The sequence below is a fragment of the Oncorhynchus mykiss genome, chromosome 7 (assembly GCF_057628025.1).
Source record: "Oncorhynchus mykiss isolate SJ-2025 chromosome 7, ASM5762802v1, whole genome shotgun sequence".
Classification (NCBI taxonomy): Eukaryota; Metazoa; Chordata; class Actinopteri; order Salmoniformes; family Salmonidae; genus Oncorhynchus; species Oncorhynchus mykiss.
Genome location: NC_143028.1, coordinates 68,660,732 through 68,674,428, shown reverse-complemented (window position 1 = coordinate 68,674,428; position 13,697 = coordinate 68,660,732). Strand labels below are relative to the sequence as shown.

At 41.7% G+C, this 13,697-nt stretch overlaps 1 protein-coding gene across 2 annotated transcripts in view; it reads left to right on the top strand.

Moving 5' to 3' along the window:
* LOC110528476 (plexin-A1) overlaps positions 1-13,697 on the top strand; it is a 417,662-nt gene that overhangs the window by 304,572 nt on the left and 99,393 nt on the right. For both annotated transcript variants that reach the window (XM_021610568.3, XM_036984053.2), the window contains exons 11-12: positions 3,369-3,465; positions 11,414-11,604. In XM_021610568.3, coding sequence (XP_021466243.2) covers positions 3,369-3,465; positions 11,414-11,604 — 288 coding nt within the window. The remainder of the gene's footprint in view (positions 1-3,368; positions 3,466-11,413; positions 11,605-13,697) is intronic.

Below are 13,697 nucleotides of genomic sequence, written 5' to 3'. Positions count from 1 at the left end.
TTTTCCTCCAAACATAATGATGGTCATTATGGCCAAAGAGTTGTATTTTTAGTTTCATCAGACCAGAGGACATTTCTCCAAAAAGTATGATCTTTGTCCCCATGTGCAGTTGCAAACCGTGGTCTGGCTTTTTTATGGCGGTTTTGGAGCAGTGGCTTCTTCCTTGCTGAGCGGCCTTTCAGGTTATGTCGATATAGGACTCGTTTTACTGTGGATATAGATACTTTTGTACCCGTTTCCTCCAGCATCTTCACAAGGTCCTTTTCTGTCGTTCTGGGATTGATTTTCACCAAAGTAGGTTCATCTCTAGGAGACAGAACGTGTCTCCGTCCTGAGCGGTATGATGGCTGCGTGGTCCCATGGTATTTATACTTGCATACTACTGTTTGTACCTTCAGGGGTTTGGAAATTGCTCCCAAGAATGAACCACACTTGTGGAGGTCTACAGATTTTTTTTTCTGGGGTCTTGGCTGATTTCTTTTGATTTTCCCATGATGTCAAGCAAAGAGGCACTGAGTTTGAAGGTAGGCGTTGAAATACATCCACAGTTACACCTCCATTTGACTCAAATGATGTCAATTAGCCTAACAGAAGCTTCTAAAGCCATGACATACTTTTCTGGAATTTTCCAAGCTGTTTGCAAATAGATTCATTAAAAATTCTACAATGTGATTTCCTGGATTTTTTTAATCATTTTGTCTGTCATAGTTGAAGTGTACCTATGATGAAAATTACAGGCCTCTCTCATCTTTTTAAGTGGGAGAACTTGCACAATTGGTGGCTGACTAAATACTTTTTTGCCCCACTGTATGTGAATAAACCATGAAGGTGTGTGTTGTCTTTGATTGACTATTGAGAGGCACGGGAGTGATTCAACTTTAATCAGTAGGTGAGAGGGAATTGTGCTTATAAGGCCTAAACGATCTGCCCCCCTCTCTTACCCTTTAAACACATGCACACCACGGCACCCCACCCTGCTATGAATAAATATTGATGTCAGTAATGTATCAGGGAGGTGTGCGTGTCTTCACTACAACAGACCTCTACGTCCCATCTCCACAGTAGGTCCCTGTGTGGGGGGACAAACCTGAGTATGTGTGTGCCTGCAGTCATTTCATATTCTGATTGGTTTTTCGGGAGGACGATGGGGCCTCTCTCTCGCTCTCTCTCTCACCCCTCTGCATTCCTCTTATCTCTCACACACTCGCTCCATCTCCTTACCCTTTTATCTCTGTCTCCCGCTCCATCCTGTGAAGCTGACAGTTCCTTGGCATGCCTAGGTATGGTTGTCTCATGCGAGACCCTTGTTTCCAGACATCCTCTTCTCTTCTTACTCCTCCTTTCTCACTATATCCCTATATTTCTCTCGGGTGAGTTGGGCAGTGTTAGACTGGGAGGGAGGCGAAGACTGGTATGGGGGCAGGGTTTTTCTCCAGCCAAGCAGCAACAGAACAGTTCTTGTCCTCTGTCTCTCGATCTCTCTCTCCCCCTCTCTCTCTCCTCCTTCTCTCCCCCTCTCACTTCCTCTCTCTCTCTCCCCCCCTCTCACTTCCTCTCTCTCTCCCCCATCTCCTCTCTCTCCCTTTCCCTCTCCTCTCTGTCCTCTCTCTCTTATTCAACTCACTCCTTTCACTACCCTTTTTTTTTTACTTGTCTTAACCAGGTTGTAAAAACTCTGCTAGAGTACTGGAGTCCAAAAAGAAGCTAACTTACCTTACCACTGAAAACTCTGCTACATTACTGGAGTCCAAAAAGAAGCTAACTTACCTTACGACTGAAAACTCTGCTACATTACTGGAGTCCAAAAAGAAGCTAACTTACCTTACCACTGAAAACTCTGCTACATTACTGGAGTCCAAAAAGAAGCTAACTTACCTTACGACTGAAAACTCTGCTACATTACTGGAGTCCATATAGAAGCTAACATACCTTACCACTGAAAACTCTGCTACATTACTGGAGTCCATATAGAAGCTAACATACCTTACCACTGTAAACTCTGCTACATTACTGGAGTCCATATAGAAGCTAACATAACTTACCACTGAAAACTCTGCTACATTACTGGAGTCCATATAGAAGCTAACATACCTTACGACTGAAAACTCTGCTACATTACTGGAGTCCATATAGAAGCTAACATACATTACCACTGAAAACTCTGCTACAGTACTGGAGCCCTTATAGAAGCTAACATACTTTACCACTGAAATGTTGGATGCAAGTTGCATAAATGTTGGTGAGCATTGCATTCACCCTGAGTAAAGTTGCCCAATAAATATATAATGCCTTTTAAATAAGTAATATTTCTCTCAAAAATATGCCTGGAAATGTTCAAGAAGTCCTTCAAGATCAGTCCAAAAGTATGACTTTTATTTTTTAAGTATGTCTGTGAATATTAATTTGATTTTAGAGTCTGAAGACAGAAATAAAATTGTCCAATCACAATGTGGTGAATGAATGAACCAACCAATCATGAACTGTGACATTGCTGTGTACATGCATCCTTATCTGCTGTATGCACGTTGCTGTGTCGTGTTTACTTTTACAGATTTAAATTTTTTTGCAAGTCAGATAAGAGCAAACTCTTATTTACAGTGACTGCCTACTATGTGATATTATGGCATATTATGTGAAATGACTGGACCGCAATGTTAAAATTAGTCAACCGAGTGCCACTCTATAATTTTGTCGATAGTGGCAGATAGATGGATCAAATATGTTGTCTTGTGGTCATAGGTCGTAGTTAGATGCTTACATGCCTTTTATCTGTTGCCCAGATTCTGTATTCACAAAGGGTATTAGAGTAGGAGTTCTGATCTAGCATGTGTGCTTGAGAGAGACATGTTGAACAAGAAGGATTACTCCTATTAATCATCTACAATAATATTAAGAACTTGATTATTAAAAACATATCATGGCACTTCTTCTTGGATTTCCAAATTTCTCTATTTACTGAAAGAAAGAAGAGATGGCCAATGTACTTCTATTATTAGTCTATTATGCTTGTGTGCTTTATATTCAAATGAGCCATGAATGATACACGAATGTAAAACCTAGAAATGGATATTAGTGTAATTACTGTATAAAACTTGTTTTTATTCATCAACTTTTCAGACAACAAAAAAAAGTGAATAATCCAAACAGAAATGAAGGCATCGCAATAGTTCAGTTCAGTTCAAACTTTATTGTCCCCAAATGGAAATGTGTTTTCAGGCGAGGTTCACTGATAAAAAATACACACCATAAACTGACAGCAACAACAATGGGTTGTCTTTCAGTTGAACATCAGGGGCATTTTAACAACATTATAACAAAATAACACCATTATAGTTTAACTTATCGTTACTGTGTTTCTATGGTTTCAGTATAACTATGAGGGTAATGACATCAGTGACCTGCCCGTGGACCTATCTGTGGTGTGGAACGGCAACTTTGTCATCGACAACCCCTTCAACATCCAAGGTAAGCACTAGGCTTTAGGTCAGAGGGGTAAGCACTCTCTTGTTATACAGCAAATGGTTCGTTGAACAACACTCATATGACCTGAAGACTTGTGTTACCTCCCCAAGCAAATGTCTGGGCTTTAGCTCAGAGGGTTAACACAGTCTTGTGGTATGCCAGAATAATGTTCTATCACTTATTGTCACTGCTTGCCTGATGTGTTGTGGGAGCTTCACTTAACCAAGCCACATGAGTAAACGGCCACAGAGAGGGCAGTAGCATGGAGATTGAGTTTTATGTAAGCTACCACTGCATTGTTAAATCATTTATAGTGTGACCAAAAAGGGCTAGGGAAAGCTAAGTCTGGAAGTGATATTCTGGCTTTGACAAGCTATATCGTTCAAATATACTTTCTAAATAGCTGGCTAAGTTTCCGCCATGGTAAAATACAACTGTGTGGATGGCAACTGTGTTGCATATGTAAAATCGATTCGAAACTACAGTGCCATACAGTCCTTGTGTGTGATTTAGAAAGGCAATAGTGCATGCACATGTTATCAATACAACCCACAAATATCCCAAAACTTAAATCCCAAAATACTTATTTCACCACTATATTTTTGCAAGTTATAGGCAGGCGTATGCAACGTGCAGACGAAATAGTACACACACACACAACATTCTCAAAGGTACTCAGAATTGTCATCACACACACACACGCCTCAGGACTAGACAGTCACTTTACACTCTTGTGATGTCTTCACTTTTTTAAACTCAATTACCGAGGCAGCAAGTAGATGTGTGTGTGTGTGTACATGTGTGCATGCCTTCATGTGTTTGTGCATTCAGAAAGTATTCAGGCCCCTGGACTTTTTCCACATTTTGTTACGTTACAGCCTTATTCTAAAATGGATTTTTAAAAACATTTTCCCTCATCAATGTACACTCAATACATTGCAAAATGTACAAAGCAGGCTGTCATGTGCCTTTTACTGAGGAGTGACTATCGTCTGGCCACTCTACCATAAAGGCATGATTGGCAGAGTGCTGCAGAGATGGCTGTCCTTCTGGAAGGTTCTCCCATCTCCACAGAGGAACTCTGGAGGTCTGTCAGAGTGACCATCAGGTTCTTGGTCACCTCCCTGACCAAGGCCCTTCTCCCCTGATTGCTCAGTTTGCCTGGGCGGCCTGCTCTAGAAAGAGTCTTGGTGGTTCCAAACTTCTTCCATTTAAGAATGATGGAGGCCACTGTGGTGTTGGGGTTCTTCAATCTTTTTGGTACCATTTCCCAGATCTGTGCCTCAACACAATCCTGTCTCGGACCTCACTGTTCGGTTTTTGCTCTGACATGCACTGTCAGCTGTGGGACCTTATATAGACAGGTGTGTGCCTTTCCAAATCATGTCCAATCAATTGAAGTTACCACAGGTGAACTCCAATAAAGTTGTCGAAACATCAAGGATGTTCAGTGGAAACAGGATGCACATGAGTCTCTTATCAAAGAGTCTGAATACTTATGTAAATAAGTTATTTCTGTTTTTATTTTTAATACATTTGCAAATCATTCAGAAAACCTGTTTTCACTTTGTCATTATGGGGTATTGTGTGTAGATTTATAATATTTGTATATATTAAATTCATATTAGAATAAGGCTGTAACTTACAAAATTTGGAAAAAGGGAAGGGGTCTGAATAGGTCCTGAATGCGTGGTACGTGTGTGTTTAGCGCACACAGTGATTAAACACACAACTAGGGAGTAGGAAAAAAAAGAAGTTTTCTTCCACGGATAATTACTAGTGAAATTGTGTAGCCTTAATAACGGCCAGCATTTTGCTGCTGTTGTTGTCGCCATGGCAGCGGGGGGTTGTAAAAGCAGGGGCTCCTGCTGTGATGCAAGATATAAGATAGTGTCACATTTAGGGAAATGTTTGCTAATGCCTCTGCAGCCAAAGCCCACCACAATACAGACCCAGACACAATGTACCAGAATGTCACAATGCCTGAGTAGTGAGTACAATGCATCTTAATATGGAGGATGGGTGGGGGTGGTGAGGAGTGGGTGAGTTGGGTAGTGTTAGACTGGTTGGGAGGGGGAAACTGGTATGGGGTCAGGGTTTTTCTCCATCCAAGCAGACCGAGGACTAGAACTGGTCTCTCTCTCTCTCTCTCTCTCTCTCTCTCTCTCTCTCTCTCTCTCTCTCTCTCTGTCTCTCTCTCTCTGTGTCTCTCTGTCTCTGTCTTTGTCTCTCTGTCTCTGTGTCTCTCTCTCTGTGTCTCTCTCTCTCTCTCTCTCTCTCTCATCCTCATTTTAACTAAGATAACCATCTAATGGTGCTCCCTCGCTTAATCCCTGATATGTAAATGTAATTAAATCACTCATTTAGTATCATTTAATTGGCCCATGGTTGCTTTCAAGTTAAATCGTGACCAATGGGATTTGAGGGGCTGAAAACTATTCCTCTGTCAAATTATTGCGGTCATTTGAAGTAGAGCTTCGCTTCAGTGCATATAAAAATGTTTTATTCAAAGCTGTCATCAAGGCAAAGGGTGGCTACTTTGAAGAATCTCAAATATAAAATATATCTTGATTTGTTTAACACTTTTTTGGTTGCTACATGATTCCATATGTGTTATTTCATAGTTTTGATGTCTTCACTATTATTCTACAATGTAGAAAATAGTACAAATAAAGAAAAACCCTTGAATGAGTAGGTGTGTCCAAACTTTTGACTGGTATGTATGTATGTGTGTGTGTGTGTGTGTGTGTGTGTGTGTGTGTACACTACCATTCAAAAGTTTGGGGTCACTTAGAAATATCCTTGTTTTTGAAAGGAAAGCACATTTTTGTCCATTAAAATAACATCAAATTGATCAGAAATACAGTGTAGAAGTTGTTAATGTTGTTAATGACTATGTAGCAGGAAACGGCTGAATTTTAATTGAATATCTACATAGGCATACAGAGGCCCATTGTCAGCAACCATCACTCTTGTGTAGGCTTACACATTTTGGGGAATATTCAGAGGTGGAAATATACGCATATTAATACCATTTCAATTGAGATGTTTTTTGCATTGGATATATTTGCCTTATCAAATGGAGACAGAAACATAAACATTTTACTTCATAATAAGTAGACATAATTGCAAATGATTAAATCCTTCCAATAGAAATAAAAACAATTTAGTTACGAATTTAACTTTAATGAAAAGAGTTAACTCTTCATATGGGAGGATTTCACTGAACAACAAAAGAAAGGGAATATTGAATGATCCCCAATGATCCATCGCATCTCCCAAAAATATTTTCAACAAACATCTGTAAAATGATAGTCTAGAAACGAAAGCTTTGGTTGTCTTCCTCTTAGGCTACCATGTCTTCTCCCTGGATGTCACGGTTTTCTTCCGTTGAAGGAGAGGCGGACCAAAACGCAGCGTGGTTATTTTGATACATCCTTAATAAAGATGACAATAGAACAATCTACAAAAACAAGAAACGTGAAAAACCGAAAACAACCCTATCTGGTGTGACAAACACAAAGACAGGAACAATCACCCACAAAACCCAACAAAAAACAGGCTACCTAAATATGGCTCCCAATCAGAGACAATGACTAACACCTGCCTCTGATTGAGAACCATATCAGGCCCAAACACAGAAACAGACAAACAAGACATCCAACATAGAATGCCCACTCAGATCACACCCTGACCAAACAAAACATAGAACATACAAAGCAAACTATGGTCAGGGTGTGACACTGGACCTCTTCAATGCCCACCTCTTGAACATCAGACTCTGAGGCCTCATCTTCACTGTCACTTTCCAACCTCGTTGAGGGTGGCTTGTTGTCAGGCTCAAAAAGATTCAAATTTGCCCAGATGGCGACCAATTTTTCAACCATTGTATTGGTCAGCCTGTTGCATGCTTTGGTTTGTGTGTTCCCAAACAAGGACCAGTTGCGCTCTGAGGCGGCCGATGTTGGTGGGATTTGGTGGATGATGGAGGCATCAGGGGAAAGAGCCTCAGATCCACAAAGTCCCTTCCACCAGGTGCCTGATGAGATATGTTGGCACGGCTGCCATATTGCATCGCCATCCCAAAGCCCTTGCTTGGAAGTGTACTTCGCCAGACTGCCAAGAACCTTGCCCTCATCCAGGCCAAGATGGCGAGACACGGTAGTGATGACACCATAGGCCTTGTTGATCTCTGCACCAGACAGGATGCTCTTGCCAGCATACTTGGGGTCCAACATGTACTCTGTGGGTGTTTGGGCTTCAGGCAGAAGTCTTCAAGCTTTGTGATGTATTTCAGAACTGCAGTTTCCTCTGCTTGGAACAACAGTGAAGTGGGCAGGGCAATATGGATTTTTTTCTTCTTACATCTGCAAGCAGAGTCTGAACATCAGACAGGATGGCATTGTCTTCTTCAATCAGTGCAATAGCTGCTGCTATAGGTTTCAGGAGTTTCCGGCTGGATCCTCTTGATGGAGCTGTCCATATCGGCAAACTGTGATATGGCCGTTTATTGGAGAGACTATATCCCCTCCAGGAGACTGTCAAACATGATGACAACACCACCCCAACGGATATTGCTGGGCGGCTAAAATGTGGTGCTCTTATTCTTCTCACTTTGCTTGGTGAGGTAGATTGCTGCTATAACTTGATGACCCTTCACATACCTAACCATTGCCTTGGCTCTCTTGTAGAGTGTATCCATTGTTTTCAGTGCCATGATGTCCTTGAGGAGCAGATTTAATGCATAAGCAGAACAGCCAATGGGTGTGATGTGAGGGTAGGACTCCACCATTGACTCGTTCCTCCATTGAGTCATCAAAAACTTCCAAGCAGCCTTCATGTTCACAGCATTGTCTGTCACCAGTGCAAATATCTTCTGTGGACCAAGGTCATCGATGACTGCCTTCAGCTCATCTGCAATGTAAAAACTGGTGTGTCTGTTGTCCCTTGTGTCTTTGCTCTTGTAGAGTACTGGTTGAGGGGTGGAGATGATGTAGTTAATTATTCATTGCCCACGAACATTCGACCACCCATCAGAGATGATTGCAATAGTCTGCTTCTCTATGATTTGCTTGACCTTCACTTGAACTTCCAATACACATTGCCTGTGAGCATCAGATGTGAACCAGTTGCGTACACAGCTTGAGCAAGACATTCATCAGCATTTCTCTGACTACATTCCTCAATTGAGTCAAAAAAAACTTCTGGTTTCAGGACGACCATGAGCTGTTGCAATCGATAAGGTGTCTGATTCATCATTTTCACCTCAAATAGAAGTAGAGGGACTTTTGTCAGAGGTTGCTTGTTGTGAGCGCTGAGGGAACTTAATGCAGTTGGCCAGATTCTGCATCTTTGTTGCATTCTTCACATATGATTTGGCACAGTATTTGCAAATGCACACAGCGTTTCCTTCTTCATGAGCTGCATTTGTGGATTTGATTACAGGCTCAAAATGGCCAGAAACTTGTCTATTCTTGTTCTGAGAAATTACGGCTATTCCATTCAAGAAATTGACAAGAAACTGAAGATCTCATACAATTCTGTGTACTACTCCCTTCACAGAACAGCGCAAACTGTCTCTAACCAGAATAGAAAGAGGAGTGGGAGGCCCCAGTGCACAACTGAGAAAGAGGACAAGTACATTAGAGTGTCTAGTTTGAGAAACAGACGCCTCACAAGTCCTCAACTGGCAGCTTAATTAAATAGTACCCGCAAAACACCAATCTCAACGTCAACAGTGAAGAGGCGATTCAGGGATGCTGGCCTTCTAAGTTCCTCTGTCCAGTGTCTGTGTTCTTTTGCCCATCTTAATCTTTTCTTTTTATTGGCCAGTCTGAGATATGGCTTTTTCTTTGCAACTCTGCCTAGAAGGCCAGCATCCTGGAGTCGCCTCTTCACTGTTGACGTTAAGATTGATGGTTGCTGATAATAGGCCTCTGTACGCCTATGTAGATTTTCCATTAAAAATCAGCCGTTTCCAGCTACGATAGTCATTTACAACATTAACTATGTCTATACTGTATTTCTGATAAATTTTATGTTATTTTAATGGACAAAAAAATTGCTTTTCTTTCAAAAACAAGGACATTTCTATCAAAATTTTGAACAGTAGTGTGTATTATGATTCTTTTTTTTTCTCATTCAGGCTTTGACCCCTTGTCATATAAACACACATAAGACATGGATGAATGCATAGACTTGTAGGAAATTACCTTTTTAAAACAACAACAACAAAAAATCTCTCCCCTATGCAAAATGTGTAGAACTGCAGGAAATTAGCTTTAAAGCTGCTAAATTATATCTCTGCCAACACGAGGGGTGTGAACAGTTTTGGGTTGCATGGGTTGTGAGGTAGGGGTTTGTTACTTCGCCGATAAATTACATTATCCATCCGGACCTTTGCCAGCTAAATTTGTGTTACCGGAACTTGTTAAATATTACTTGTTTACCCCTGATCTATAAATGTCATTGTATGCTGTAGCGTTAGTATTTCCCTTCACTGAAACTAAGGGACCTAGCCCGAACCATGAAAAACAGCCCCAGACCATTATTCCTCATCCACCAAACTTTACAGTTGGCGCTATGCATTGGGGTAGGTAGGGTTCTCCTGGCATCCGCCAAACCCAGATTTGTCCGTCGAACTGCTAGATGGTGAAGCATCATTCTTCACTCAGAGAACGTTGTTCCACTGCTCCAGAGTACAATTGCAGCTAACTTTACCCCTCTCCAGACGCTTGGCATTGAGGTAATCTTAGGCTTGTGTGTAGCTGCTTGGTCATGGAAACCCATTTCAAGAAGCTCCTGACGAACAGTTATTGTGCTGACGTTGCTTCCAGAGGCAGTTTGGAACTCGGTAGTGAGTGTTGCAACCGGGGTCAGACAATTTTTATGTGCTACCTGCTTCAGTACTCGGTGGTCCCATTCTGTGAGTTTGTATGGCCTACCACTTCGCGGCTGAGCCGTTGTTGCTCCTAGACATTTCCACTTCACAATAACAGCACTTTGATGAACTGACTTGTTGGAAAGGTGGCATGCTATGACGATGCAACATTGAAAGTCACTGAGCTCTTCAGTAAGGCCATTCTACTGCCCATTTTTGTCTATGGTGATTGCATGGATGTGTGCTCGATTTTATACACCTGTCAGCAACGGGTGTGGCTGAAATAGCTGAATCCACTAATTTAAAGTGGTGTCCACATACCTTTGTGTATATATATATATATATATATATATATTGTACACTGAGTGTACAAAACATTAGGAACACCTTCCTAAAATTGAGTTGAACTACCCTTTTCCCTCAGAAAGGCCTCCGTTCATTGGGGCATAGACACAAAGTACCCATGTTGACTCCAATTCTTCCCACAGTTGTCAAGTTGGCTGGATGTCCTTTGGGTGGTAGACCTTTCTTTATACACACGAGAAACTGTTGAGCGTGAAAAACCCAGCAGTGTTGCAGTTCTTCAGACACCGAAACTGGTGTGCATGGCCCCCAACTACCATACCCTGTATAAAGGCACTTAAATATTTTGTCATGACAGTTCTCCCTCATTTGCACAGATACACAATCCATGTCTCATTGTCTCAAGGCTTTGGGGGCTTCCGAGTGGCACATCGGTCTAAGGCACTGCATCTCAGTACTAGAGGATTGAATTTAAGTGAATTTAACAAGTGACATCAATAAGGGATCATAGATTTCACCTGGATTCAGCTGGTCAGTCTGTCATAAAAAGAGCAGGTGTTCCTAATGATTTTACACTCAGTGTATATACTTTTCAAGTCTAAATTGGTTTATGTTTATCTCTTGTGACTTGTGTGTGAATAGGGTTGGATGTGTCATTTCACGCTTTCAGCATGTTAACAAAAAACTCTCTCCCATTCTCCCTCTCCAACCCCCCCACACTCCTCTCTCCATCCCTTCCCTTTTTCTCCCCCTCCTCCCTCCCTCCAGCTCACCTGTACAAGTGCCCTGCTTTGAGAGACAGCTGTGGCATGTGTCTGAAGGCTGACCCCAGGTTTGAGTGTGGCTGGTGTGTCCAGGAGAAGAAGTGTTCTCTGAGGCAGGAGTGTGTCCCGCTGGAGAGTAGCTGGATGCATGCCACCACCGGCAACAGCCGCTGTGCCCACCCCAAGATCAGCAAGGTACGGACGGGATGGGAAGGGTGATACTAGAGGGGGAATTTCTGTAGTAAGCTGAAGTGAGGTAGTTAAGTTTTCTATTGGAGTGAAGTTTCAAAGTGAATTTAGATGAGGTATTGAAATCATGTGGATGAGACTGGGACAGTAGGGCGGTAGAGGACATGAAGAGAGCTAGACACAACAGAGACTGTATTGTCTCACAGATGGGAAGGACAGAGGAGGCAGTCTACGGGAGGGACATCACTGAGATGACTGATGAAGGGAAGCTGTGTGCGCGTGTGTTTTTGTTTTACTATCATGTTCAGCAATGTTCCCGTGCGCAGCTCCCCCGGGTCTGTCTGCCGCACAGAATAAATATCAGCCCGCTCAGAGAAGCACGAGATTGAACTTCACTCAACTTTCTAGACTTTTCCCCGTTAGTTAATTAACATCTTCAACGTTTCCCTTTTACTGTTGGATTTGTGATCGAATCAATGCAGTATTAGCCACTTTCAATGCAACATACCGAAACAAAACTAACTATGCAAGACTTATTAGTATGCAAAACTAACTATGCAAGATATTTTGTTGTAGGCAGAACGCATTGGGAGTAGGATTATATTGCATTAACACGCATGACTCAGCTCATACTCATAACCAATCATAGCTGCAGTAGGCTTATACTCTATGCAAATAGAACAGTGGAAATGGATCAGTGCCATTCACTTTGAACTGGACAGTTTTTACAGCATGAGCGGTCATGAATAGATGCGCTTGTTTTGAGATCAAAGCGAGAGTTGCACGTAGCCAAGTGTACACATTTAAGTGATAATGTCTGAGAAGCCGGTGTTTGGAGCATACATTGGCATGGGTGTTGTTAGGCCCTCGACTTCATCTCGGGATCTCGGGATGCCAATATATCCTCCAAACACTGGCTTCTCGGCATTATCACTTTTATACAACAGGTTATCAACATCTTCAAATAATGATTGACAAATTTTCATAAACAACTTTATTTGGATTTAGTTACTGAGTGGCGCAGCGGTCTAAGTCACTGCATCTCAGTGCTAGAGGCTTCACTACAAACACCCTGGTTCAAATCCAGGCTGTATCACAACCGGAGGTGATTGGGAGTCCCATAGCGCGGTGCACAATTGGCTCAGTGTCATCCGAGTTTGGCCAGTGTAGGCCATAATTGTAAATAAGAATTTATGCTTAACTTACTTGCCTAGTTAAATAAAGGTGAAATAAAAATGTTAAAAAATGATTGGATAAATGTTTTTCACAGTATCTCATCCTTCCACAAGTTATAGTCCCGACACAAATCTAGGGTTGCTCCCCAGGCCAGCTGGTCATTCAATGCAACATAGTTCAAAATGTTCCATTGCCAGTTCTTATCCCTTGCTTGCTAGTTCGCCAACTACGGCTAGCTTACAGTTACATCAAATAGTGCAGCCAGAATAACAGCTAAGTAGCTGCGTTTGCATTTGTTTAAGCTGTTTTCTTGTGACCTTTATTACACTGTTGTTCAGAGGAGCTAGCCAACACCACAGCTAACACAATAACTTCAAATTGAAGCTGGAAAGACTGCAAACTATAGTAGCTGCACTTCGTTTCGTTTGACCTTTTTTCAATTGGCTTTTGTTTTATATACAGTGCCTTGCGAAAGTATTCGGCCCCCTTGAACTTTGCGACCTTTTGCCACATTTCAGGCTTCAAACATAAAGATATAAAACTGTATTTTTTTGTGAAGAATCAACAACAAGTGGGACACAATCATGAAGTGGAACGACATTTATTGGATATTTCAAACCTTTTTAACAAATCAAAAACTGAAAAATTGGGCGTGCAAAATTATTCAGCCCCTTTACTTTCAGTAAACTTCTCTCCAGAAGTTCAGTGAGGATCTCTGAATGATCCAATGTTGACCTAAATGACTAATGAGGATAAATACAATCCACCTGTGTGTAATCAAGTCTCCGTATAAATGCACCTGCACTATGATAGTCTCAGAGGTCCGTTAAAAGCGCAGAGAGCACCATGAAGAACAAGGAACACACCAGGCAGGTCCGAGATACTGTTGTGAAGAAGTTTAAAGCCAGATTTGGATACAAAAA